At 44.5% G+C, this 23,490-nt stretch overlaps 1 protein-coding gene across 1 annotated transcript in view; it reads right to left on the bottom strand.

Moving 5' to 3' along the window:
* akap9 (A kinase (PRKA) anchor protein 9) overlaps window positions 1-23,490 on the bottom strand; it is a 60,338-nt gene that overhangs the window by 25,249 nt on the left and 11,599 nt on the right. Inside the window, 19 exon segments of the mRNA XM_057354674.1 lie at window positions 2,594-2,756; window positions 5,612-5,811; window positions 6,600-6,757; window positions 6,864-6,967; window positions 7,516-7,599; window positions 7,721-7,927; window positions 8,204-8,374; window positions 8,465-8,596; window positions 8,888-8,942; window positions 11,064-11,211; window positions 11,621-11,834; window positions 13,241-13,327; window positions 14,017-16,167; window positions 17,251-17,448; window positions 17,577-17,732; window positions 18,086-18,241; window positions 18,869-18,919; window positions 19,798-19,842; window positions 21,649-21,858. Of these exon segments, the coding sequence (XP_057210657.1) occupies window positions 2,594-2,756; window positions 5,612-5,811; window positions 6,600-6,757; window positions 6,864-6,967; window positions 7,516-7,599; window positions 7,721-7,927; window positions 8,204-8,374; window positions 8,465-8,596; window positions 8,888-8,942; window positions 11,064-11,211; window positions 11,621-11,834; window positions 13,241-13,327; window positions 14,017-16,167; window positions 17,251-17,448; window positions 17,577-17,732; window positions 18,086-18,241; window positions 18,869-18,919; window positions 19,798-19,842; window positions 21,649-21,858 (4,690 nt within the window).

The raw sequence follows: 23,490 nt of genomic DNA, 5'->3' as shown, positions 1-23,490 counted from the left end.
CCTGCTGGAAGTAGCCATTAGAGGATGGGTACATGGTGGTCATAAAGGGATGGACATGGTCAGAAACAATGCTCAGGTAGGCCGTGGCATTTAAACGATGCCCAATTGGCACTAAGGGGCCTAAAGTGTGCCAAGAAAACATCCCCCACACCATTACACCACCACCACCAGCCTGCACAGTGGTAACAAGGCATGATGGATCCATGTTCTCATTCTGTTTACGCCAAATTCTGACTCTACCATTTGAATGTCTCAACAGAAATCGAGACTCATCAGACCAGGCAACATTTTTCCAGTCTTCAACTGTCCAATTTTGGTGAGCTCGTGCAAATTGTAGCCTCTTTTTCCTATTTGTAGTGGAGATGAGTGGTACCCGGTGGGGTCTTCTGCTGTTGTAGCCCATCTGCCTCAAGGTTGTGCGTGTTGTGGCTTCACAAATGCTTTGCTGCATACCTCGGTTGTAACGAGTGGTTATTTCAGTCAAAGTTGCTCTTCTATCAGCTTGAATCAGTCGGCCCATTCTCCTCTGACCTCTAGCATCAACAAGGCATTTTCGCCCACAGGACTGCCGCATACTGGATGTTTTTCCCTTTTCACACCATTCTTTGTAAACCCTAGAAATGGTTGTGCGTGAAAATCCCAGTAACTGAGCAGATTGTGAAATACTCAGACCGGCCCGTCTGGCACCAACAACCATGCCACGCTCAAAATTGCTTAAATCACCTTTCTTTCCCATTCTGACATTCAGTTTGGAGTTCAGGAGATTGTCTTGACCAGGACCACACCCCTAAATGCATTGAAGCAACTGCCATGTGATTGGTTGATTAGATAATTGCATTAATGAGAAATTGAACAGGTGTTCCTAATAATCCTTTAGGTGAGTGTATATATATATATATATATCTATACACACACACACACACACACACACACACACACACACACAATCATCTGTGTGCATACACAAACCTGAATACAATACACACAAAACTACACAACACATTCATTTATTAATATAGCATATAAAAGAGCAGAACACAACACCACAGATACACACACACACACACACACACACACACACACACACACACACACACACACACAGTATGTTGTCTCACAGAGGGAGATGTTGTGTTGTTTGTGTGTTTGTTACAGGTCAGTGGTTCATGTCTCAGTGTTGTGAATGAGAGCACAGGAACAAAAGCTCTCATCTGTAGTCATTACAGTCAACGTCAAAACACACATGTGACATACACACATTACATTCAATGAGAATAAAATCATGATCTGATTGGATGGGTAAAAAGTGTTTCTATATGACAGGAGGTTTAAGGGGCGGGGCTTGATGACATTCCGACAGATTACATGTACAGCTGATCACATGTTTACAATAAACAAAGTGTATTAAAGTAAACCGAGGAGAAACTGATTCCATAAATGTTCCTGAAATGCACCCAAACTCACTAAATTAATGAAACAGACACACAAACTCATTCCACTATTACCGGTCAAAACTAGTTTTAATTAAATAATTAAACATCAAACACAAACTCACTAACAACCAAAGAAAATGGTTAAGTGCACAGAGTGTTAGTCCTTCATTCACGCACGCACGCACGCACGCACGCACGCACACACACACACGCACTCACACGCACACACATACACACGCACACACATACACACACGCACACACACTAACACACACTAACGCGCACACAGTCAGCACTTTTTAACTCATGAATATTTAATGAGATAGATCTGACACTGTTTGAAGTCATTTGCAAATGAAATGAGGACACAAGGAAAAAATCAGACTAACAAAAGAGAAGAGAAGAGAAAAACACACAACTGCAGATCACAGCTCAACACAATCATCATCATCATCATCATCATCACTCGTGTCTGGAGCACAAACTGACTGAATGAATGAAGGTGAAAACTTCAACAGTAACGGAGGTCTACATCATCTGAACAAGTGTAATGTTGAGGATTTATGGTCACATGACCTTTCTCTTGAAACACACTGACGTCCACATGTTTGATCTAATGTGTCATTATCATGTGATGTGACTACTGTAAATGTTTAGTCAGCACACACACACACACACACACAGTCAAACAAAAGAGTGTAACCGCGACAATCCAATAATATTGCTGTGTGTGTGTGTGCGTGCATGCGTGCGTGTGTGTGCGTGTGTGTGTGTGTGTGTGTGTGTGTACCAGCCACGGCTGTCACCAACTGTCCCGTCTAAACAGATGTGAAATACACACACACACATCAAGATTTTGGATGAATGATTGTGTTCTGACTGAATGAGTTTTGAGAGCATCTTCCTCTCAGATGTGTTTATAAACTGCAGGATGTGTTTTCTCTGCTTTGATTTAGTCGTGTGAACTAGATAATGATAAAGTCAATAATCTCCGGCCGTCACAAAGACATCAGCAGATGACACTTGTGAACTCAAGTCAAACTGAATGAGAGATTCATGATGGAGCTGATGTGAACGTGTTTGATTCAGAGATATCTGCACTGACACCATCAGAGAGGACATAAACACACACACGCACACGTACACACACACACACACACCTTCAGCCTTGTGCAGCTCCAGCGCCAGCTGTTCTCTACCCCGCGCCTCCTCACGCAGACGCTCCTGCAGCTCCTCCTGTCTGATGACCAGCTCCTCCATCTCCTCATTGTGTCTGAACTTCTCTCGCATCAGCTCCGTCTGTGTGATGTGTGCATGCTCCAGCTGAGAGAGAGAGAGAGAGAGAGATCAAACCTGCTGCAAGATATGTCAAGTCCTGCCACGACAAAACAACAACCAGCACAACACAACACAACACAACACACAAACTGACACTATGACAGGATCCAGTCACCCTCACTGAGAACTGTCATCAATACTTCGCTCTTTTTCTCTTTATATTGAGATGTATATAGATACTTTATACTTTGATTTTATTTGGATCTTAATCTGGATTTGTGCAGAATGTTTATATTTAATTGTCCTGTGCTTTGGCAATGTAACATGTGTTTTATCATGCCAATAAAGCTTCTTTGAATCTTGAGAGAGAGAGAGGTTTTCATGCGATTTATTAATACTTGACACCTTCATATTTCTTGGTCAGTATTTACAAACTCCTGCAGTCTGAGCTCCTCAAAACCACTGAAGAAACTCTTGAGAATTCACTGAAACACTTTGAGCTTCTTCTCACTGATGTGATGTGAGAGAGCCACAGTAACGCCGGCAGTAAACACACAACACACCCGTGAAGAGTAAAGCTGCAGGTCATAAAACTCAAAGTACACAGACAATGAGCTGCTGTAAAGCTCACTATCTAAACCAGCAAAGGTCAAAGAGCACCGGCGTCTCTCTCTCCTCACACTTACTGTATACGGAGGAGTGGGCAGAGAAATCTTGGAGATGACTTTAAGAAGGTGACCGTCCGTGCGGTGGTTGATGTGTGAGATCTTGGTCTGCACCACCACAGCGTTCTTCTCGTGCAGGACGTGTGCGAGCGGGAACGGTCGAGGTAACGGGATCCGCGATTCCACCTCGTAAATATCCTGATCCTGACTGTCCATCCACCCGTCCTGGAGGGCGTAAGAATTCCAATACGTCCGATACGAATTCATTCTGGATGTTCTGATCTTTCTAAGAGTCTTTCAGGAAGAGTTTTGTTGTCATCTCTGTCAAGCGTGAATGAGGGATCTGGAGGGGGCAACAGTATCTATGGAAGTGCCTCCGTGCAGATTGAGGTAAACACACACAGGTGAGCTCACATGGTCAGTGAGGCAGAACAGGTAAACCCTTGAATCCCTCACGCTGAAGAGAAAACTCCTTAAAACCATGAAATTCAATCCAGGATCATTTGAAAGAGTGTTGAAGCTCGTCAGATCTTGCTCTGGTGTCTCTCTCTCTCTCTCTCTGTCCTCTGGTTACTCCGGTTGGAAACTCATTAACATTACTCTGCTTCCGTGGCAACGCTCCACTGGGAAAATGCCGGGCCTCATTTACTTCTCCAACACAACACAGCACAACCCAGAGGGGAGATCATCTCTCGTTCTCTCTCTCGCTCGCTCGCTCTTCCTGGTTTGTGGACATGTGCAGGTTGCGTATGCAGTAAAGGCGTGACTGTAAAGCTTCAGGTGGACGTAACGCACACACCCACCCGCACCCTGCCCGAGCCTGTCCGACCGGATTCTCACCACACACGACTACAGAGGAGACGCTCGGAGACCATAAAGCCTCAAGAATGTGTGACTTTCATTCCTTCATCACCGCTGACAACAAACACGACCCATTAACTGTTCCTCCCGTACGCCCGCTCGCTTTAACATCAATCTTCATTCCTGAACAAGCCATTACACGATGAACAACCCATCAATAACTTCCACAAGTCTCTTCACATCTCAAACGCCGCGTGTGTCATGAATCTGTTGAGCCGAGTTCACATCTCACCTCCTCAACCTTGATCAAGACTTCAATTCAGTCACTTTATCCATCAATATATCATCTAGCCTTAAAGGGATAGTTCATCTAAAAATCATTTACTCACCCTCAGGTTGTTTCATACCTGTATACATTACTTTGTTCCAATGGTATTTGGAAGAATGTTAATCATTTTCAGTTCTGGGACATCATTGACTGCCATAGTGGGATTTTGTTTTTTGTATTTTTTTGTTCTGTTGAACACATAATGATACTTTGAATCGGCACCTTTGACTACCATTTAATTCTTCCTACTATGGCAGTCAATGATGTCCCAGAACTGAAAATGACTAACATTCTTCCAAATATCTTTCTTTGTGTTCCTCGGAACAAAGTAATTTACAGTATACAGGTATGAAATGACATGAGCGTGAGTGAATGATGACAGAATTGTCCCTTTAACGACATGCTTTGTGTATTTTGGCATTCTGTGTTTATACAGTTTTTTTAAAGTCGTCGTATTCATTATTGTTTGTAGATTACAGTAACGACAGCGTGATCTGTTTGTGATTCAAAGATATCTTACTGGTCATACAACAGGCATCCTTTTCATGAATTATTCTCTTTTCTTTAGGGTGAAATATGAGCGAACAAGTTCATGACAGGTAATGTAAAGATCACACACACTCATTAAAATAACTGTATGTTGTTCTGTGAGCATCTCAGCACCTAAACATTTGCAGGATTAAATGTCTAAATCTGTCTCTGATATCAATATCAATATAACACAAGACACATTCTGTGAAGATCTTCATCTGTGCTCAAATAAACTATTACAGAACATGCTTTCACTCGACACACACAGCTTTATAGAGGAGGTCACATGAACAGAGGGGCGTTGTCAGCTGTTGCCACGGTGACCAAAGCATTATGCAAATCAGCTGGTATCCACAGGCAACCAGAGTGAATGTCTCCGCCCACTGTGTCCCTTGAACATAAACATGTGATAACTCATGAGAGACAGAACTACAGCTGAACTCCTGCTAACATGTGGAATTCTGGGATACCTGCACCATTGTGATTATAAACGAATCCGATTATAAATCTAACGCTGTTATAAGCAGGCAGAACATTCGTCTGTGAGTTGAGATGGCCCTCTGTGCTTGCCGTACCTCCGTGCTCGTCTCTGTGATGGTGATGAGAAGTTTCTTCACTGCGCTCTGCAGTCGTGTGCTGATGCTCATCAGATGCTCCTCCCTCTCCAGCTCAAACTCCGCCTCCTGCAGCTGTAGCTCCACCCCCTGGCTCCTCTCCAGCCCTTCTTCTGTGTCCAACTCCCCTGAAAACACGCCGACATCTTCAGAGGACGCGTCTGTGAACGGGACAAAAACACTGCTTGGTTTCAATCTTTTTTTGTGAACTATTTTCTCTCATTTGGTCTGTGAAATCACAACGAACAGGCGGTTTCTTTTATAACTCTTCCTTTAATGGGATTGTTTTACTGTCTGTAAGAAGAACATCACCAGCTCACGTCTATGTCATTGACAGACGTTTCATTTGAAATGTTTCAGCGAGTAAATCGTGTGTACGCTATGTTCAGAAGACACATCACGTGACACGCCTGCGTGGCGTTCAGCTGAGCTTTTCTTCTGGATCTTTTGTGTGTTTTGGGTGTTGAGTTACAGGTGTGTCTGTTTTATATTCCATCACTTCAACATGACCGCAACACTTGATATGAGATGTTCCGAGAGAGACACTGACTGAACCCACCCATACACACATCACTCCTGTCTGTGTTTATTGTCACATGACCTCACCTCAACAGTACACAAAACATCTCTATAGAAAGAAGAGAGTCAACAGAAGAGGAACAAACAGGACGGACAGGATTCAAGACGAAACCGTCCACTCATCTGTTATTAACTCATCACTGTACCGCCTCTTTAAAATGATCCAGGAATACTGCATTGTGATTGGTCACTGCTCGATGTGTCTGCGTAATAGACTTTAAGCTGCGGCAGACCACATTCATGAGACAGGAAGTGACATCATTAGATTCCTAAACCTGTCGTGATGAAGCTGATCAACTTTGATTCGACCCCAGAGGATGAATCAGAAAGAAAATAAACCTGGAAGTGAAATGTTTGAGATTTCACGGACCTCCTGCAGGTGCGCTGAACGCTTTAAAGCTCTCTTTACTGGACCCCTGCAGGATTCCCTCCACATGACGCCCGATGGTTTCCTCCGCAGCCGCGGTCGTCTTCAGCACGTCGACCAGCACCTGACGCAGACGAGCGTTTGCTTTACGCAACAAGTCTCTGAGAGAGAGAGAGAGAGAGAGAGAGAGAGAGAGAGAGAGGATGTGAACTATTAGACCTACAGAGCAACAGATCCGCTCAAGTCAGAGTCATTCCGTCTCCTCACCTCTCTGCAATGATGACATCAGAGAAGAGTTCTTGTGCAGCTTGTTGTGATGTCACGGGCTCCTCGCGACCTCTGCTCTTCGTCTCCTCGTCTTCATCGCGCTTCTGGAGTTTATGTACGGGCAGTAAAGAGAGAGCAGATAAGAAGCCAGTCATGTTATTAAAGTCATGAGAAACAGTGCTGTGTTGAGTTGTGTGTGTTTGTTTCCTTCCGTCGGTCCGGCTGAGCGCTGCAGGGGCCAAACACACACACACACACACACACGCACGCACGCACACGCACACAGTCAAATGCAAACAACACAGGAACAGTGCGACCATTGTGCTGCCATGGTAACAGCTGCACCTGAGATCAACTGTTGCTGCGGAGGCAGACGCCACCTGACGGTGCAGACGGTGAAGAGCACGGTGTGCTTACTGCACAGTACACACTCCGTACGGCATACTGCGTCAAGAATGTATTGCTATCGCACATGCCATCATCTAAAACAGTGACATTTATTCTTTACGCTCATTTTCACATTATTCACATTGCAAATCACGATTGAAATGACGGAGCACACTGCATTGTGGGATACAGAATGCTTGGGGCACACAGCACATACTGTAACTCTCTCTCTCTCTCTTCAGTTAATGTGACACTCCGCTCTCACCTGCTCTGTCTGTGTGCTGCTGCTTTGCATGCTGGGATGCATTAGATCATCTCTCTGTGTCTCTCTCATCAGCTCCTGCTCTCTCTGTTTCAAACACACATCAATAATCACACACAACCGAGCTGCAGAAATCACAACAACAACCACACACATCACTGACTTCATCTGTGTGTGTGTGTGTGTGTGTGTGTGTGCGCGTTCACACCTGTATCAGCTGCTGGTTGAGTGTGTGTATCTGTGTCGTCAGATGTGTGTTCTGCTCCTGTAGAATCTCCATCTGATGTGTGTGTGATGCTCTGAGAGCCTCCAGCACACGCGTGTGTTCCTCCTCCTGCTGGACGAGCTCTGAACCAAAGTCCTCCAGTGGCACGGCCGGACGCTGCTCTTCATCATCATCATCCTCCTCTGGTCCCTGTTCATCACGAGACTGTGCGTGTTAATAATATCAGTCCTCATGTGTGTCTGTATGCTGACAGATCATTAGTGAATCTGTACATACAATCACGGTCAATCTGTCACGAGATTAATAAAGTGCTCATTCATATCTCATCAAACATGCATGCGTGCACATGTGTGCGTGTGTGTGTGTGACACACATTCGGTTGACAAAGCAAAAATGTGAATGTGTTCTGGAACCCTGTGCTGTACAATCTGCTCCGTCCACATCTGTCATGTGCCGTGAACTCACCTGTGTGTGGTGCTGTGATGTTGCCATGGTTACAGCATCAGAATGATGGTCAGTCAGTGTGTGATCTTCAGCGTTCAGTGTCTGTGTGGATGCGCTCGTCTCCCGGGCCTTTTTGCTGAGTCTCGTGTGTTCCGTGTGCCGAGCAAATTCAACAGACATCTGCACGATTACCTGCAATCAGATCAACACTCCTCATAATAAACATCACAAGAGAAAACATTGTTAAATTTGCAAATGTCATTAAAAGGTTGTGAAAAGCACCTTTGCGATCTCCTCCTCCAGCAACTCTTGATGATGTTTCATCTGACGCTCGCTCTCGCTCTGAGCTTCCTGTACCGCCTGCAGCTCACGTGTCAGACCTGCCTCGACTTCAGTAGAGAGAGACTCTTGATCCTGAGATGAGTGACAGTAATAAAGATGCGAGAGAAGGAGCAGAATTAGAGCGGGAGGTGGTGATGAGAGAGAGATGGAGGGATTCACTCATGCATGGGAGGTTTGTTCACGCAGGTCGTGTTGCGTAACGTTACTCTGAATCCTCTGGTCTCTTCTCGTCTCGTCTCGTGTGTGATGTAGGGCAGCTCATAGCCACAGGCACACGGACAACTCGCTTCACTTCCAAACACAGCGGTGCTAGAAAACTCAACAAAATCACAAGATCTGAGAGAGACACACAGGTAAACTCACCTGATCATGTTCACACGGTTGATCTGTCGTCAGAGGTGGAGAGACGCTTGGCATGCTGGGACACAAACACACAGAGCGAGTGAATGACATGACTGCAAAACCCCATCTAAACAAACACATTTACTGTGATGCGGAGCATGTGAGCGGTGAGAATATCCGCTCCACGCTCACGTGGGTGTTCGCTCCCCCCGCTCAAAGTCGCACCAGACCGCTCCGCTCAATTCCGCTCACCTACAATTTCTCTCCGCTCTGGTGAAATCGCTCCACGCTCGCTCAAATTTAAAATTCCTCTGCATGCCTAACACCTGCTGTTTTCAAACGAAGCCTTACCCCTCGTTTACACCGCACGCATCTGCGGCACGTTACGGCTCCGATGTGGCTATCGGAACTGATCACGCTCATTATAGTCTATGCTTGTGTTTACACCAGATGCGCCGCGGCACGTTTCAGAAGCGGCTCTCCGTGCCGCTTCGCTAAAGATAGGCGCCTAGTCTATTTTTGGCGAACCGGAGCGAGACAGACCGATCGCTCCGGCCTTTAGATAAAAACCTGCTCCGCCCTCCAACTGTAGTTCGCACGCTCCGCTCACATGCTCTGCTGTGATGTGAACCTCATATTCTACTTTAATAACAATAATACAAAAACAAACTAATGAATCGCCAAATAAAACATCTTCCAGGAATGAAGTCTTTCGAGTCTGATTAATAAAACTTTTGATCTCCTATTATGACCTCTGACATCACAGGAGGATTTATGGCTCTAATAACCCTCCTCTCTCTCTCTCAGACACACACGTCCTGAGGAATGTCTTGTGAGAGATCAGAAGTGCTTCTGAAATCACAGTGTGATGTTTGTTCTCTGGTGGATTGTTGAAGTCATGCTGTTTCTGAGCCAATATTTGCCACAAATATGACATTAGTTTTCATTTACATCAAATAAACTCAAAGAAGCTGTAATAGGAGGTTGTGTGCAGTAGGGGGCAGTGCAGCTTCAGCTTCCTTCAGTTCTCACCCTGAACACACAAACCACTAGAGTCAAAGAGGAAGTGCGTGTGATTCTTTCAGCTGGCTCACAGATCTGATGCGTCTCTGAACTCTCTCGTCTGATATCTGAAAGTCTGATGTAACTGACTGCAGCTTCAGTCTTCATTTAAACACGTCCATCGTTTATAAAAGAAGAAGCCTCACAGCTCCACACATTTAAAGGAGAAACAGTCTGATCTCCGTTCAGCTTCTGACTGCTGGTTAATATTTAAAGACACTACAAACACACTGTGATGTCATCGGGTTGAATTACGACCCAGGACGTCACACACTTATTTTCAGCCTTTGGTGCGTAAATGTCAACATGACAGCCAATGAAGAGTTACGAGCTTCATTAAAAACTCTCAGCAGAGCCAATCACAGGCACTCGCTCTCGCTAAAGTCACTTCAGCGTTTATAACAATACACAATATTTATGAGACAGAATCAAGCTTAAGCCGGATCTGAATTAAAGTGATGACTCGAGTCAGATGAGGTTCGCTACCCCACTTGTTCATCAGCTATGTTTGAACCACGCGGGACTGAGTTAGGTTTCGTCTTGGCTGGACCGCAGATCCACTGACTATGCGCTGGACTCCAGGAAGGCCTTGAACAGTCATTCTTTCTCAAAGAAGCCTTTAATTGCAAATGACTCTCATGAAAGAGGAGTTTAGTGGACATTAAAAGACTCACAAGACACACACACACACGTTTCAAACATCTCTCTCTTGAACCCTACTTTAAGAACACAAACATTTAAATGACTTATGTGGAATGTTAAAGGAGTCTTTGGTTGATTTGTTACGTCTGATGCGTTTCAAAAATGGAGATACGTGATGCATTGGCAAGTACTGTGATCTGATCTGTTCCCATATTGATGTGTATTATAAGGATTTACTATTGATGACTCCTAAATTCTTCCCACTCTTTTGATCTGTTGATGCCGACTTATATGAGGAGTTATTTCATGAGATGGTATTTTGTTTTTGTTATTTGTTGTGCACTTTGATATGCTTGCAATAAGCAAGATACAGACGGAATGTAACGAGTCCCACTTTGAGTTCAATTAAAAACAAAAAGGACATTCATGCTGCTGGAATAGTGCTGGTGTTGTTTATTTGAACTGTTCTGTGATAGGTCACAAGGTCTGGTACCTGAAGAGTTGTTGTGTTCCTGTGAGCTCCTGCAGTCTTCTCTCGAGCAGGAGAATGTCAGCGGTGCAGCGCTCCTGTGTCTCCTTCATCTGCTGATGATAGTAGATCTTCAGTCGCTCCGTCTCCTGTCTGTGTCGCTCCTGAAACTCTGCAGAGACACCACACAATCCAGCACCCAGAATCAGACTCACGATTCAGAAACTGATCGGATTTTAGGCAGAGGCAGAGATTCATGATTCAGAATGTAGTCTCGGTCAGGAAGAAACTGTTAATCGGATTCATTACGACAGAGGAATCAGTTTTAGTGTCGAGTTTCAGTTGAGTTCTGTCGTCAGACGTCTGACTGTCCGCATGAACCCTAAATCCAGACTTGAGTTCATTCAGACTGAGAACTGCACACTTGAGCACGGTCTCTGTGTCACGTGTAGGGTCACTGTGTGTTTTTTTACATAATGAAAAGAGTAAAGCAGATGATAATGTACACGTGTACATATGTGATACGTGTAAACTCCAGCCCTTTCATGATGATGGCTCTAAATAATACATCTCCTACTGACCTGCAGACTGACCCCTGACCTCCTGCTGCTCGCTCCTCATCTCCTCCTGCAAACACAGCAGCTCTCTCTCATGTGCATCCTGCAGCTCCTGATCTCGACTGCGCAGTTGTGCCGCTGTCTGCGCATGCAGACTCTCTCTGAGCAGCTCCAGCTGAGCGGCGTGAATCTGAGACAGACTGATGCGTTGAGCCTCCAACTGCAGCCGACACTCCTCCTTCAGACACGAAATCAAAGTGAATCACTCGACTGAATCATCTGAATCTAAACGAATCAAACGCAGCACTTTCTACTCAGATTTGTGACCACAGGAGTGTAAAACTGGCCAAGTGGCATGTTCTCCTATCCGCACGTGGATGTGGGTGGTTACTAGGGTGTTGCTAAGCATTCTGGGTGGTTGCTATGTGCCTTTTGGCCCACCCCTAGGTCTCTGTGATGTTTATTTACGTATTTTTTAATGGATTTGATTATTTTCTCATCAGGCAGCCAAACATCTGTGCCCGGTTGCATGAAAACACTTAAGTGATGGGTAAGTTACTCTGAGAAAGTAATTCATTACTAGTTACTAGTTACATATTCAATAGTGTTATTAGATTACTGTACATTTTGTAGTATTTAATAACTTATTATTAATTACTTTCTATGTCCTATATCAACCTTGATGAGTTAAGTGATTCAAGGATAGACATGAAATGGCTCTTTTAATTCATTCAAATAAATAATATTAAACTACATAAAGTAATATTATTAACTGACTAAAGTACTACAAATGTGAGAATTATGCATTAAAGCACGGATTTTGAATCTTGATGTCAATTCCACTATTGCACACACATATATTACACACAGTATTTAGTTCAATTACATCAGAAGTAACTGTTATTAAATTACAGATAAAATTAAAGTTCCTTACTTTACTTTTACAAGGGAAAAGTAACTAAATTACAGAAACTCATTACTTAGTAACTAGTTACACCCAACACTGCCTAAGTGTTTATACGTAGCATTCCACGATAGTATCTGTCAAAACACAGCAATAGAGAAATGGTTGCCATAGTTACGCTATTAAACATGTATACCATTGATTTTAATAGACCACAAATGTTACATTACAGCCACTAAAACATTTGAGTTGCAGACAATATTAACAGTACAGGAACAAAAGACGACACTTAGGTCTTTTCACATACAGTCCGAAAATTTCGAATGCGTTTTTTCGTATTTGGCACTCATTTGTACGGTGTCTCTGAATTGTCAAAACGCCTCTCAAAATGCTTGCTACGGATGAGAAAAACGCAGAAAATCGAACCCAGTCCGAATTTTTTTTGGACGGACGAAAATATCGGAGGCAGTGTGTACATGTGATTGACACAACGTGAGGTCGTATTTATTTTTTAACGTGCGGAAATTTCAGACGCAAATTTCGGACTCAATGTGCAATGGGCTTTAAGATGCTGAAGCTATAATATACGCTATAAATACTCAAATCTCTGAAACTAAGCGTCATTACTTTCTCCACTTCATTTAACATATAATTCATGCAATTTGTGAGTGTTTGTGCACTGGGCACTAAAATTTGAATTCCACAGTGAAGGTTGAAACACTATTATTAAAAATATTTACATGATCAGAGTCGTCCATGTCCTGTGTCTGTATCAAACACTGAGTTCTGACGAAGTCCCCATCATCCTCAGGATCATTTGTCTTCACCTGCGCACACACACTGATTTTAATTTACATAAAGCTGATAAGGAGGCTGGAGAAATCTTTATTATTATGACATCATGACACATTTACACATCAACCGTAACTGATGAACAACAGCGATCACAATAACATGAACAAACACTTTAACCTGAAACCCTGTCTCCTACAAATCTTGACAGCAAAAACATAAATGCAATTATAAGATCAATGAGCAATCTCTCAATTACAGAAGGTAAATTAACCTGTCCTCACATTTATTTGATCAAACATGAATGAGTTCATTAAATTACTGCAGAATTACTCGAATGAATAAAATGACAACAAGGTCCATATCTGTAAGTATCTGTCATCTACATTCATTACACAAGTGTCAGATCTACACTAACACAATCAACCTGTTGAACTGTCAGACACAGACTAGAGAAACTAAACCCTTCATTATTAATGCTGCACGAAGAGAAAATGAAGCGGTGAAATGAAGATGATAATCCCTTCAATGCTGCTGAGATCAAAGAGCATGAAACACACAGCAGAATAAAGCCCAGAATAATCTGACGCGCAGCGCCTCGACACGCACATCAATTCCTCCCACAGCCTTCACCTGCACATCACCAACACACTAGAATAAAAAACAACCCGCTGCAGAAACATGCGCTTGCTTCTGAACTGTTGCATTGAGAGTTTGTGCTCACCTGCTGCGGGCGTCTGCCGTCAGGCTCCGTCAGCACATCCTCATGCGCCGCTGCGTGTGTGCGTTCAGCGAGCGCCTCTGCTGTAGTACTCGCAGGCGTCTCTCTCTCTCCTCCCTCGCTCTGCTGCGCTGCTGCTGCTGCCTGAGAGGAGGGGTCTCTGTAAACCCCCAGCCGCTTCACCAGAGCAGAATTCTCCTGCGTCAAGTCACGAAGGCGCTCGCGCTCTCGTTCTGCGCTCGTCAGAGACGATTTCAGCGTCTCAGTCTCTTCTTCCAAACATCTGATGTGTGCGTGATGAGCTTCTAGAGAGCACGGCCCACCTGCCACACTGCAGTCTTCAGCAGTCTCACCTCGGTCTCGCTTCAGCTCCTCTTTAAGACGTTTGACATCGGCCTCCATGAGCGTGACCTGAGCGATGGATTCAGAGAGGCTCTGTGTCAGGATCTTCTTCTCTCTCTCAGACGTCTCCAGTTTTTCCATCAGCTCAGTGGCGTCTTTTTCCACCAGCGCCTCCTCATCCTCAGTTTTGTTTCTCGTTTGAAGCTCTCTGAGTTTGGTCTCATAATCCATGGTTTCTTTGATCAAACGCTCCTCCAGCTGAACTTTCGCGTTCACCAGGCACGTATACTCGTCCTTCAGCTCCTGGTAGTTCACCTCGAAGTTCTTCTCTGCGAAGGAGAAAGTGTTTCTCTGCTTTTCTATCTCGTCCCGAAGGTCTTTCAGTCGCGTGTGCGTCTGTTCATACTCTAAAGACAGATGTTGTGTTTTCTGCAGGAGAATTTCATGATCGTCTTTCAAGAGCATCAGTTCGTCCCTCATGGCCGTGTTGGTCTCCTTTAATATCTTGTTTTCAGATTCCACCTCTTGTCTTCGCCTCTCCCAGTCTCCCTCTTTCGTTTTACCTCTCCGTTTTAGATTCTCCGCCTCCGTCTGTAGTTCCCGCAGCTGTATGACAAGTTCTTCAGCCCGCGAGCTCTCCAGCGCCCGATTCAGATCGGTTTTCAGCACTGAGATGTCTTGAAGCAGCGCCCCTCTCTCTGCCGCCAACACCGCCCGCTCGTCCTCAACGGACCTCAGCTTGTCCTCGAAATCCATCCGTAAGAGTTCCACGGCCTCGCGGTGTCTCACGGCCATCTCGTCTCGCAGGTTCTCCCCGTTGAGTTGGCTTTCTCGCTGGAGGTCGTTTCGGAGTTGTGACAGCTCCTCCTCGTGGCTGAACAGCAGCTGCGTCCTCAAACGCTCCAGCTCGGCCTCCAGGGATTCCGCCATCCGGTCCAGCACTGCGTCTTTTTCCCGCTCCAGCATGTCCAGTTTGATCCTGTAGTTGGTGATTTCTGATTCGTGCTTGGCCTCCATGTCACTGGCGGTCTTCTGTGCTGCGTCCAGCTGCGCCTGCAGGTCACTGATGGCGTCACGCAGCAGCTGCGAATCCATCCGGCTTCTCTCTGGACTCTTGGATCTTATTTCCACTTCCGCTCTGACCGACTGCAGCTCCTGGTGCAAACGTTCCATTTGATTCACTAGGTCGATGTTTTCTGCGTTACTCTGCATCAGTTCCCGCTCTGCCTTCTCTCGCAACACCTGCGACTCCTGCAGCTTCTGCTGCAGATCAATCAGCCTCACGTTTAGGACGTTGACGTCTCCGGTGCTGTGCGACAGCTGACCTTTGAACCTCTCCAGTTCTGAGCAATGCTGCAGGACTATCTTCTCCGTGTCTTCTGAATGCTGCTCTCTCATTCGATCCATCTCTGACGCATGTTGGACACGAAGTTCCTGCTTCATCTGCGCGATCTGCTGCCCGTACATTTCGTCCAGTTCGGCCCGGAGCTGATCCATCCTGCGTGTCCAATCTTCCTCTATTCTCTGGATGGTCTGGCCCTCTGATTGGCTGCCCTGATGACAGCGCTGTTGAAGGTCCTCTACGGTCTTCATGAGCTGCAGTATTTCTGTAGATGACATTCTCTCTTTCTGTCTGGACACAGAGAGCTCTCGTTCACAGTTCTCCAGCTCTTGAGTCTTTGCAGACAGATGTTTGTTCACTTCATCTAGTTGTTGCGTGGTGGTCAGCAGCTGATCCTGGATATGAGATAAAGTCTGCAGGTCTTTATCTTGTAACCTCTGAGATAATGATTCTTCAGCTTGTGAGCGGACCTGGAGAGAAAGAAACAGCATGTCTTAGGGAACATGAGACATTTTGGCTGGGCATTTGCTCAAAGAAATGATGTTTTAGATGCCTGATAACATTATTGAGTGCTTTTCCACCATTGCGCCGAACCGTTCTAAGCATGAACGGTTACAGTTATGTTTCCACAGCCTGAGCCTGGTTCAACGCGGCACGATTATAAACGCGTGTGACTTGCGTGTTTGCGTTTACATTCTAAGGATTTCCGTTATCAGCCCTGTGGTGGAAAATAAAACCATTTATGTAGATCGGCATGGAGTGGAACGATTAGGCAACGAGAACGATTCCGCACGATGATGTGAAGTATAAACTACAATAACCTAAATTTACACAAACGGTGATGTCATGCACATGTGTATTACATGTTTAAGGTTCACGTTGTCATCACGGAACTTTTCAAAAATGCAAAGGTAAAACTTCTCATGTAAATGTAGCCTTACACCGTGTCCTAACCAAACGAGATGCGACACACGATACAAGGTATCTTTTCCATGTTAATCAGAGGTTTTGTCCTAACCAGCCTCGACAGCGCTGCGCGACAAGCAACGGCCGTTTCTATTTCTGCGACGTCGCGGCTGACAGGTCCGCCCACACAACGATCTCATTCGATGTAAGTTCTGCACCTCATGAATATTAATCACCAAACATGGATGAGGACACGTATATACGTTTGATTACATGCGTTTAGATTCTGAAATTATAGCATAGCGTCCGGCGAGGCATCACTGAAGTCATGAGAACAGGACGCATCTCTCTACGTGCACTTTTCAGCTGCAGTGTGAGTGGGTGCGTGGACAGAGAAGAACTGTTCTGATTGGCTGTGTTCTGTGATGGATTGTCTCGTCCCGCACCTTTTTCGCGTTCGGTATGGACAAACAAATTGCTTATCGCAGGAATCTTAGCGCATCGCGTTTGGTTAGGATGCGGTGTATGTCTGAAACGTCTGATTTCCTTGAATGTGCAGATACTGTATAAACCAGCTACTTCATCTGATGAAATGTTTCAACTAAATCGAAAGTCTGAAAAGCTCCGAAAGGTTAAAGTGGCCTCACCGTGTCAGCTTGATCCAGCCTCTCCTGAAGCTGTGAGATTAATAACAGGTGTTCCTGTGTCTTCTCCTGGCGACCTTTGACCTGTGCGTCCCTCTCCTCCAGCTGTTGTTGGTATAGTGATATCTGCTGACGGGCCTGTAGAAGATCAGCGGCGGTGGAGCTGATGCTGGAGCTTCTCAGTATCTGGCCTGCCTGCAGCTGACAGAAGAGGAGGTGATAAAGCAGACATCAGTTACACATCATGAATACCAGCAGACAAAACATGACTAAAGTCTTTGTATTATCACTAGAAGAGTTTTAGAGAATCGTGAAAGCAGCTCTGATACCTGTTGGAACTGAATCTGAAGTTTCTGACTTTGCTCCGTCAGCTCCAGAAACTCTCTCATCACCTCCTCTTTCTCCACACGCGCCTGCTGCAGGTTGGTCGTGAGCTGCGTGATGATTTCATCTCTCTGCTTCAACGCTTCCTCAAAGTCCTGCAGCTGCGGACACAACACAACACAAGAAGTGTCAGAGGTTTTGTGTTGTCACATCAGAAAAGTCTCAGTTGCATTTCAATGTTACCAATTATAAACTTTTAAAAGTCATAATGGACACCTCCGCAGGTCTTTAACAGCAGGATCTCTTAACAATTTTGCAGATTTACACGACAGCGAATGATTTTCTTGGCAGCTTAATAGAGTGGATGTCAAAGAAAGGACCCAATCATGCCGTGAGAAGACTAAGACTCAGATGCCTTCAGAGAGGTGACATCAGGGTCGCGTGTGGGCCCGTCCATCACCCACTCTGTTCGGGTGACTCACGGCACGGCTCAGACAGTCAAGGACTCCGGTACCTGCTGTACTCCTTCAGTTCCAAACGCAGCCCTGATCTCCTCCAGCTCTCGACTCAGCTCCTCCATGGCCAGAGTTTTAGCAGCCAACTCATCCTGCACGATCTGTGTCGGACTGCCGCTCTGGAGGTCCGGCTCCACGTGCGTCTCTTCGTCCTCCTGATGAAGAGAGCGGGAGAGAGTCAGATCTGATCCAGAGAGAGCCACGTGAGCGGCGCTGGTGCTCGACTCTCAAAACATCACTGACTCTTATTTTGATACATTTACACTTGTTTTCATATCTTTGATGAAACACGGCTTTGATGCACGTCCTGTCCTGTAGCTCAGTGGTGGCGCTAGCAATGCCTAGGTCATGGGTTGGATCCCAGGTGATTGCACATAATCAGAAACAAATGTATAGTACAATGCAATGCAAGTCGCTTTGGATAAAAGCGTCTGCCAAATGCATAAATGTAAACGTAAATGATTGAAACATGTTCTGTCTGTATAACGTATACCTTTAGTGTTAACAGAAGAGAGTCGAGCACATCTCTTATATAAGCAGCTTTCATATGGCCTTTACACCCCCCAACACCAATATAACATACACCCAAACAAAATGCCAAGCAGCCGCATTTCCCCCGCTGAAGCTGTGAATCGAGCGAGTGAGATTGAACCGAAGTTCATCCGTGGCCTTTACATTAGCATATTCTCCATCAGCCGAGCTTCACATTCACAGGGGAGAGGAGAAACGCTGAGGTTAGTGCAGATGAGAAGAGAGAGCAATGAAGAGACAGATTACTGTACCCCCATCACAGACGCCAGACCATCTCCTGTCCTCTCCTGGAAACCATTCACCTGTCAGTTCACAACATCACATATCAAACACGGCTCATCACAACAAACGTGTACATGTACAGATGAGGGAGAAAGAACGCTGGTGACCACTTCCACTGCATGAACGCAAAACCACAGAGACGTTTCTTCATACATTGATTGACATGAGTCAGGATCAATTAATTTGGATGTTTAGGTGAACTATGCCGACAGTACACTGCAACAATGACATTCTTACTAAGTGCTTTTGTCTGTTTTGTAGTACAAATAACTAAACATGCTTAAATCAAGATGCACTTTCTTGATAAGAAAAGTGACCTAAGATGTTTAGTCTCTTTTTAAGGAGAAAAGTATAAGAATTAAGGAAGTTTATGGTCAAAACAAGCAAAAGAATCTGCCAATGCGGTGAGAAAAATAAATCTGAATTAGGTAATAAGGTCAAACTAAATTCAAGTTTATTTTTCTCACCCCATTGGAAGATTTTTTTGCTTCATCATCTTATATAATTTTTCATAAAACAAGACTAAATATCTTTGGTCACTTTTCTTGATTTAAGAAGTTTTAGATTTTTTTTACTAAAAACAAGACAAAAATGCTTAGCCAGAATGTCATTTTTTGCAGTGATATATAGCTCAGTGTAGCAGTGAGAATCTTAAACAAATCTCATTAAACATTTAAGATTATCCATCATGACAGTGGTGTCTCTTCAGAAGATTTCATCGACCGAACACTGGCGCTTCGAAACATCATCCACAAGCACAATAACACGCTCTTGCAAGTCATAAAAACAACCAAACATGATCTGTAGAGAAGATGGACCACAGCACACCACTGACTCACTCACTAACTGCAACAACAGCCTGAAACAACAGAAAGAGAGTCATGAGGATGAAGCTCACCTCTGAGGAGCAGTCTTCTGCCGTCGTGGACACCTCACTCTCCGGCTGAAAATAGACAAGAAATGAGGCCACGTGTGAATTTAATTTCTTCACTGTTCCATTTTCTCTTTCTTTAGTGTTACTGGGTCACTGACATGATTTTGTCTCGAAACGATGAGAATGAACACGCGAGAGAGAGAGAGAGAGAGGGAGACGCACAGATTCACAGAATGACACTTTAGAAATAAAAGCAAAGTAGTTCTCATTTCCTTAAGCTTACGGGTCTTTTGTGAAGAACACGGCTCATTACGCTCGTGTGGAACCATGCGTGACCGTTTGACCTATATCCAGATCAGACCAGAGACCCCCCACACATATAATAACATTCACATATGTGCTGAAGATAGTACTGAGAGAGCACTGTGATTGATGGATGATGATGATGTGATAAACGCAATATAATGACAGATGACGACCTATATATCATGACATGAACCTTTCTAAACCACATTCACTCAAAACACTGAGAAAACAGAACCACCTTGACTACGTGTGTTACTAGTTGTCAGAATGAGTGGATGACTGTATTGACCAATCGGCATCCAGGAGCAGCAGTGATGCATAATCTGTGTTTACTAAATGAATCGGAGCAGAAAAGCACACAGATCTGTGATTGACTTCATCTGATGAATTTATCAGGCGCTGCGAGCAGTTTATTTTACCGCTCGAAGTCGCACAGCGATGCAGAGCAACACTCGCATGCGTTTCCATGGCAACAGATGCAGGAGGAAGTTACAGGGCCACTTCAAAGTTTGCCGTGCTGAATTAAATGTAAACGTGGGTTAAAAACGCATCACACCGGTTCATTGCTCTTGTGATGACGTCTGCTGCGGTCTCTCTGCCGTGTTTTTAAAGCACAACAGCATTCTTCCGGGAGAAAGCACTCTTGACGAAGCACACAGATGCGTTCAGAAGAGGCTGAATAGACCGCAAGGACATCTGCATCACACACGCAGACACACAGACTGCTTAACCAGTTTAAATGCAGTTGTCTGTTGCCTTGGCAACCACTAATTTCACACTCGTCCACAACTGCAAATACAACCCAAAGCTGCAGGCTAGTAAACATTCACACAGTCCGAACACGAACATATGCGTTAAAAAACCCACAAGCATTCCTAATCGGAGTTTGACACGAATGATTTATTATCCTGCTATTGAACGGACACAGATGAGTGTAACACACACCACACCACTGCTACACAACAACACTGAGCCTCACGTGAGTTTAAAGAGATCCATGTCATCATGTATTCATCCTCATGTCATGCCTTATGCACGACACAAAAGAAGAAGAATTCCATTGACTTCCATTGTATGAAAACAAAACCACTGTGAGACATTTCTCAAAATATCTTCTTATGTGTTCCACTGAAGAAAGAGACACATGCAGATTTACAAACACACGAGAGAGAATAAATGATGACTAATTCTTTATTATTTTGGGAGAAAGACAGCCATTTTCCTTTTGTGATGCCACAACAAAGAGCCACGCATGTTTTCACACATAAATCATTGTGGAACACAATGTCACGATGAATGAAGGTTGTGAGGATGTTAACTTCTTAGAGACTACAGAACGCACACTACACGTACTGTACATCATCTTTTGAGTTGTGAGTTTGCGCTTTCATTTAAAGACATACACCGGGTTCTGTATAATAACTTGAATGAGATTTAATCATGTGTGCGTGTCTACAAACAATCCTTATTTTAAAACTTCTGTTGCAGAAACAGCAAGCAGTACTTTATTCACATCTGACAGCGATCATGTGTTTCACAATGAATTCAGAAGACATTTTGTGATCTCACCTCTATGGCGTAGGTCTGATCGTGGGTGACGGTTTCACCGCTGCGGAGAGTCTTTGAGAGAGAGAAGACGGTGGTCTGATCTCCTCTCTGTTCCCCCAGCGTCTGATCTTCATCATCTCTTCTCTGCTCCTCTGATTCCCCCTTCTTCTTCCTCTTCTTCTGTTTCTTCTGTCCATCAGACAGAGCTTTCCTCTGACGGTACTCGGCCAGCTGCAAGACAAATGACAAACACACACGTGTCAGAAAAGAAGGTTTCTGCGTTCGGATGGTTCGATCAGTATCAGTATATAGACCCACAGTGATGCCACAGAGTCTGGAGAAGCTGAGACGAATCATTTGTGCTGTTCTTCAACACCTTCACGAAACTTGCATTAACAGATTAACACGACAAACATCACACACCCGTCACACGTCTGGTTTCTCAATACATCCATTTGTTTTGAAAAATAACTCATCTGTGGCAGGATGATTCTTTGAGACAAAACTCTGCGCGGATGAATCCGAGCTCTGTGCTAAATGACTGACTGCTCACACCGCATCAGAGCACATCTGTACGTGACCGTGTCTATACCAGATTTAAGACGAAACGTTTAAAAACATCACTAATATAAAATCAATTGTAGCGTTTGATATGGCGTCGCACCTGATGTAGACAAAAACTCTAAACTTCATTACGTCCTACAAGTAATATATCTAAAACATGTTGTCTGAACCCACCGCTTTTGTTCTGACTTAATGAAACAAAGACTTCACAAAGGAAATCATGATAGTGACATCTTTCCTGTTCGGCGGATAAAGCTGGATAAAGCTGTTAGCTGTCACTTTAGCTCTCCGGAGCGCGAGGTTACTTTGTTATTATTAACAACAAGTGATTCTCTAGATGTAATCAGCGTCAGAACTTAATCAATTAAGATGTTTACATGACATTCCCCAGATGATCGCTTTTTAAAACATTCCAGATTAAACATAGCCATCTAGATCACGATTAAAATTCCAAGCGACTGTTATAAGAATGAACAAGACTCTGTCACCCTGCAGCTCCATCCACACACACGTGATAAACTAGCCGGTTCCTCTCCTTTGTGTTTACAGACCTGATGTAATGATGCAAAGGGGTTCTCCCCCAAACCAACATTTCCTGAATGGGGCGACCCGACAGCGCAAATGATAAATCATTATTATAAGCTTAGCGTTGTGAATCAGGGTAAGATAAGACAATCGTTGTGAACACTGATCTGTCTGTGTATTTACTCAAGAATACGGATTGCTGCTTTAATTACACCAAACACACTGTGAAGATCCATCAAGAGTTGTCAAGATTACATGAACTGAAAATGGACCCTGTTAAGTTTCCTGTAACACGCGCACACACACAACCAGCAGCTGTAACACACACACACACACACACACACACACACACACACACACATGCGCGCACACGTGCACACGCACGCACACATACCTGTCTACAGATGCTCTCACACACACTTCATAAGTGTCACTCTTAAAACCAAGTGTCAGTTTCATTCACAGTAGTTTTGTTTACTCGTGATGAACTTTGTGTCATGTGAACATGTGTCTCTCTGAGCACCAGTGGCTGTCAATCACAGTCCCAGTCAAACACACAGATGAGTGAGAAACACATGTCACTGATTCAGAGTCATTCATGCGGCTGTAACGGTGACAGCTGCACATGTGTTTTTAACATGATTTATGTGAACACGCAGAGAGAGAGAGAGTGAGAGAGAGAGAGAGAGAGAGAGAGAGAGAGAGAGAGAGAGAGAGAGAGAGAGAGAGAGAGAGAGAGAGAGAGAGAGAGAGAGAGAGAGAGAGAGAGAGAGA

Source organism: Triplophysa rosa, linkage group LG16, assembly GCF_024868665.1.
Source record: "Triplophysa rosa linkage group LG16, Trosa_1v2, whole genome shotgun sequence".
NCBI lineage: Eukaryota > Metazoa > Chordata > Actinopteri > Cypriniformes > Nemacheilidae > Triplophysa > Triplophysa rosa.
Note: the sequence above shows the minus strand (reverse complement) of the source record. Positions and strands in the feature narration are given on the sequence as shown.